The 6,059-nt window shown below is 35.8% G+C and overlaps 1 protein-coding gene across 1 annotated transcript; it reads right to left on the reverse strand.

Moving 5' to 3' along the window:
• Positions 1–3,982: 3,982 nt before the first annotated feature.
• On the reverse strand, positions 3,983–5,220 carry LOC111892968 (ubiquitin C-terminal hydrolase 12-like). Its single transcript, XM_023889045.1, has 3 exons — positions 4,907–5,220; positions 4,336–4,430; positions 3,983–4,143 (listed from the first exon to the last, which is right to left on the reverse strand). Exons 1-3 carry the CDS (start codon positions 5,218–5,220, stop codon positions 3,983–3,985), a joined length of 570 nt encoding a protein of 189 aa, XP_023744813.1.
• Positions 5,221–6,059: the final 839 nt, after the last annotated feature.

Raw genomic sequence — 6,059 nt, forward strand, 5'->3', positions numbered from 1 at the left:
ATTGACTCGCCGAGTACCTCCATAGACGGGTTAAGCTTCCGACTCACTGAGTCACACCCTGTGACTCACTGCTCACTCGACACTACGAAAAGGGGACAAACTCGGAGACTCGCGAGCGGACTCGCCGAGTCACATGAACGACTCGCCGAGTCGTTGCCATGCACTCCTAAAATATACCGATTTGCTCGATTCCAGTCCATGCCATTCATAGATCTGGACTTCTAGGACACGAATCACACGTAAAGTTTCCAACTTTACGTGTGGATATTCACCAATATGGATTTTAGGGCTCAAAATGTCTCAAAAGGGTAGATCTAGGGCTAACAAGCAACATGGGACCAAAAAGCTAACAGATCTGAGCTCCTGGAGCTCAATCTTGCCTAGATCCAAAGGCCAAACATCTTATTATGACATATAATGCACATACAAACTTGGGGATTTGACCAAGAAAGACCCAAATGAAGTACTAAGCATAGAATCATGGGGAAAACGGGTTATACCTCAAAGGAACTGCTGGAAGAACACAATAATGGCCTGGATGGCTTCCTTTCTTCTGGATCTACTTCCTTCCTCCTTCAAAGCCTTCAAAAGCACACAACAAAACTTCAATATTCAAAGAACAAGCACAAACGAGGGTTGGGGAGCTCTGGGGAGAGAATGGGGGCTAGCCTGGGGCGGATAAGTTGCTTAAATAGGGTGCAAACCCCTGAAACTTAGGGTTTCATCCAACAGCTGTGACTCGCCGAGTCCAGGATATGGACTCGTCGAGTCGACAACTTAAACGCGTCCCGGGTCCCGCATCCACTCGGCGAGTCGGACCCATGACTCGCCGAGTCCAAGGCTAAAAGAAAAGAAATACTTCAAATAGGATTTACGTACCAGGAATCGGGTGCTACAAGAATTTTTTGCATAAATATAGAGGATGTATAGGAGGGTATTGTTTTTTTAGAAACAGCTATCAACATTAGAAACACACAAGCGAAGATCAAGGAAATTACAAAGAGTTAATAGGGTTTTGCATCCAAACACCCCATTTAAAAATTTGTTTTTTCTGTCTACTACAAAAGCATAAGAAGGAAAATTCTTGAATTGAATCAATAATCATGTTTTTATTTATCTTCTTAGTATCATGAACAACATCGTTTCGGTGTTTCCAAAGAAACCAAACTCCAATAGCAATCACCGCATGAATGACTTGTTTCTTGATGAGATAGTTCTTCAAAGAATCAACCAAATTGAAAAGGCCACTTGGATCTCTAAAGTTGGTAACCTCAATTTGAAGCCAACAGAAAAGACCTTCCCACATAGCCCTTGCAACCTCACAATTAATAAAAATATGTTCCACTGTCTCTTCCTCTTTCTTATAAATCAGACAATGTTTAGAAGGAATATCAATACCTTTTTGTTCAAATGCATATCGAATTGGTAATCTCCCACACAGCAGCCTCCAAACAAAGATGTTTACCTTTCTAGGCACCCAAGTACACCATCAAGTAGAATTAGCATTGGAGGCAAGAACCTTGAATCAATCCATTGACGTGTAGAAGCAACAGCCCATCATTTGCTAAGGTCTAAACCCAAACGTCACGGTCAAGACCACACTTAAACCCACCAAGTAGATTTAACAAGTTATGTAATTGATTTTGAACAACCCCTCTTCTAAATCTCCTAGCCCAATTCCATTTCCAACCTGGGGGGAAGGGGGGTACATCGTTCCACAACACTACATTCTGGGTTTAAATCAGCATTTACTAACCTTGGAAATTGATCTTACAAAATAATACCACCAAACCACCTATCTTTCCAAAAACTAGTATTAGTACCATTCCCTACTCTCTTATACAGCACATTGTAATCTACCACCTTTTTCTCGTGGAGTTTGCGATCAGCAGCCAACATTCTTGTCCAAGGACTATATCCCAAAACTTTATTCCCGTTGCCTTCAAAACCACCCTTGTCTCCATAAATAAATTTGATAACCTCAATCCATAAAGAATTCACCATGGTGAAGAACCTCAATTTCCATTTTAGAATAAGAGTTAAGTTGAAACTAACGAGATTACCAATGTCCAAGCCACCTTTATCACGACTCGCCATAACCAAACTCCATTTCACCCAAGCAATTTCCGATTATTACTCGAACCACCGCAAAAAATCTAGCACGTAAGGCCTCCAAATCTCTAGCCACCGACATTGGCATCACAAATAAGGAGAAGTAGAAAATACCGAAAGATCCAAGAAAAGTTTTTAAAAGCATGGACCTACCTCTAATTGAAAGAGTGTTAACTTTCCCATTAGAGAGTTTCTTTATGAACTTATCCAAGAGACGATCCCAACCTTTAACATGAGTCATGTTATCATCCACTGGAAGCCTAAGATAAATGAAATTAAATTTTTCTGCTCTACAACCAATTAAAGACCCAAGAACTTGAACATCTTCAGAGGGAACAGCAGCACCAAATAAGTTTGATTTCGCCAAATTAAGTTTCAATCCCTAAGCTAGATAAAAATAGTTAAGAACTCCCACTAGATTCTCGACATTTCTCTTGGACCATTCCCCTAAAAAAAAGGGCATCATTTGCATAAAAAAGATAAGAAATAATGGGGTTAGTTGTACCCAATTTAATGCCCCTGTACAACCCCAAAGCACCTACATCCTCCATAGCCACATGAAGCCCTTCTAAGCCAAAATAAAGAGAAAATGAGATAAAGGATCTCCTTGTCTAAATCCACGAAACAATCAGAACTCTTTAGTATGGCTCCCATTTATTAAGACCGAAGATCTAGTCGAATGAAGACAAGCTTTAATCCAGTCGCACCATCTAGGAGGGAAGTTCATTAGACGCATCACTTGATCCAAATAGTTTCAGGAAATAGAATTAAAAACTTTCTCAAAATCGATTTTCAACACCATTATACTTTGTTTAGTTTTTTAAAACCAATTTACTAGTTCGTTAACCATCAAGGGATCATCTAAGATTTGCATGCCTTTGATAAAATCAATTTGTTCACTACTAACTACCAAATCAACAACACTAGCTAAACGAAGAGCTAGAACTTTAGCCACAATCTTATATTGAACTCCAATTAAACTAATTGGTCTGAAGTCGGAAACTCCCATGGGCCTAGAAGTTTTTGGGATAAGGGTGATAAAAGATGAGTTACACCTTGAAGAGAGAAAAACTCTTCTAAAAACTCAGCCACAAATTTCAATAAGTCATCTTTTAAAAGATCTCAATAACTTTTAATAAACTCAAAATTAAACCCATTCGGGTCCGGAGCTTTATCACTACTATAGGACCAGACTGCCACCTTTAACTCCCCCATCGCGATGTCCCTAATCAAAGCTGCAATAGCTTCATCCCCTAGTTTTTGAAACCTGCCATTTGGATATACAATTTGGAGATTATTAACACCTTTGAATTTATCCCTATATTAATTATAAAAGATACTTTTAATTGAATTTGCATCTGAAATCCATTCACCATCCTTTTTGGAGGGTATTGTTGTAAAGAAATGTTAATTGTTTTCTAAGCTATTGCTATAATTTGACGCCAGAAAGATGCATCATGAATTGTTGATCAAGTTGTAAAAAAAAATTATAAACATTAATAGCAAAAACTAAAAAAATTAAATAAATAACCAAAAATTTTATATTAAAAAAAACAAACAATAACTACAAGGAAGATTTTTGTGTGTTATGAATATTGCCTTTTTTTTTGTTCATGTCCATAGCATGAAAGAAAGAAAAGGAACATGTTACCTTTTTAAAAAAAATGTTAAATAACCTCATTTCGGTAAATAAGTTTTCAAAAACACCTATTTTATTAAAACTCACACAAACTGTTACATTCCTTGAATTAAGAATGCAGTACAAAGTCATCCATGAATCCAAACATCAAAAAGCAAAGCTCCAAACAAAAAATGTTATGGTAATCCACAAAATGTCTCCCAAAGCATTGACAATGATTAATTTCACGCTTCAGATAAAATCTTTTATCATTCCAGTAACTAAAATCTTTGCTTCAACAATAAGCCTATCTTTCAACAGAAACCCCTTTGTTCTGTCCTTTAGTTCACTCAAAAGCATGAATTGCAAAAAACCCCAATCAACTTCTGATTCACAAAACCAGTGTTCAGTTTCTGCATGATAAAATGTGAATACAAATACAAACCATCAAGAGCTACGAGGTGCATAATAAAACAATCATCAACTACCTAAATGATAGATAATAAAGAATTCTAAATTTGTTTATATATTTTTAACTTCTACTCTATCATCATAACCCCTTTGGTTCTTAACCCTAAGTTGGTATTTTGCATAAACTCTCCAACCAGCAGAAGCCAATGCAGCTTCATGTACCTCTAGAAAAATCGACAAATTTGTACCTTTTCCTGAACTGATTCCTTTAGGATATATTGATAAAGTCCTAGACTCAATAAAGTAAAAAATCTAAAGTGTTGATGCTTTATTAAAAAAAAAATCTACACGAATGGTCCCTATGGTTTACGATAATTTGCACGTTTAGTCCCTAACATATTTTTTTTAACTCGGAAGATCCCTACTGTTTGTTTTTGTTATGCGTTTGGTCCCTGTGTTACTTAAAAAAACTATTTTGCCTTTGATTTTTTAATTTATTTAAATAAACACACCCCCAATCCCACCCACCCCACCCCTCACCTTACCTTATCTACCCCATTATTTTTTTCTATTTAAATAATAGTCTTTTTAGGTAAGACAGAGACTAAGTGTGTAACAAAAACAAACAGTATGGACCAAACTTGTAACAAAAAAAAATAGCAGGGACCTCCCAAGTTAAAAAAAATAAGTTAGAGACCAAACGCATAAATTACCCCAAACCATAAGGACCATTCGTTTAATTTACTCTAATTTAAACTTAATTACCACTTGACTTTTCCGACTTTGAAGACCTCAGAATGCAAACATTTCTCTGTTACAGCTGAAAGATTATCAATAATCCAAGTATAACTATTCGTAGTTTCTTGAGGCTTTATCATGGACAAGCATCTGTCTTTTATTGTGTACATTGGATCTGTGGAAACTTCAACTCCAAAAACACACGAATCATTGGTGGATAGGTACCCTTTGCTAATATCCTTAAAATGCACCAATGGTATTAGTTTCGCAAAACCCCATTTATTCTGATTGTCATCAAACCTTGCTCTCTTTCTATGGATATCTATATAAATAACATACATAATTAACAAAAGACTAAATTACTGAAATTGTTCCTGTGGTTTGGTCAAAATTGCACGTTTGGTCATTAACTTTTTTTTGCACTCGGATCGTCCTTGTGGTTTGATTTTGTTGCGTTTTTCGTCCCTATGGTTTGGTCAAAATTGCATGTTTGGTCCCTAACTTTATGTATGTAAGGGACGAAAATGCAACAAAATCAAACCACAGGGACGAAAAACGCAACAAAATCAAACCACAGGGACGATCCGCGTGCAAAAAAAAAATTAGGGACCAAACGTGCAATTTTGATCAAACCACAGGGACGATTTCAGTAATTTACTCTTAACAAAAAGTCTTTTATCTTGTATCTTGTATACATGCCTCAAAATAAAAATAATTTAAATAGTGAAAAGAAATTGGTACCTTGAAAGGTCTTGTAGTTGTGATGTATATGATCGTAAACAAAAAAATTGTCCCCCCCCCCCATTTGAGTGACTTCCAGTGTCGCATAATATCAAATATAAAGAAATATGATTGGCTCCGTTTCCCTAATCATTTCTATTTGGATACAAATCCAGTCTCCTAAAAGTTGTAAGTTCATGAAAAAAAAGCAAGATATACGAGAATATAAGAAGACCTATCTCCAAACTTATTCTATTTTTCATGTAAAAACAATTTAATAATATAGTACATTGTAATAAGACTTATCTCTCAAAGGATGTTTGGCAAAAAAAAAAAAAAAAAACTTATTACTTATTAACTTATTGGCTTATAAGCTAATAAGTTAGATAAAGTTAATTTATGAAAAAAATGATTTATTAGCAGTTTGTCACGGCTATAAATTATTTTTATCCAAACATTT

The sequence above is a fragment of the Lactuca sativa genome, chromosome 9 (assembly GCF_002870075.4).
Source record: "Lactuca sativa cultivar Salinas chromosome 9, Lsat_Salinas_v11, whole genome shotgun sequence".
In the NCBI taxonomy this organism is placed as follows: domain Eukaryota; kingdom Viridiplantae; phylum Streptophyta; class Magnoliopsida; order Asterales; family Asteraceae; genus Lactuca; species Lactuca sativa.

Coding starts and splice junctions, on each gene's coding strand:
- LOC111892968 (XM_023889045.1), bottom strand. CDS start 5,220: ATGTATGTTATTTATATAGATATCCATAGAAAGAGAGCAAGGTTTGAT. Junction 4,431..4,906: donor AAAGTCGGAAAAGTCAAGTG/GTAATTAAGTTT, acceptor TATTGAGTCTAG/GACTTTATCAATATATCCTA. Junction 4,144..4,335: donor AGCTGCATTGGCTTCTGCTG/GTTGGAGAGTTT, acceptor TTTATCATGCAG/AAACTGAACACTGGTTTTGT.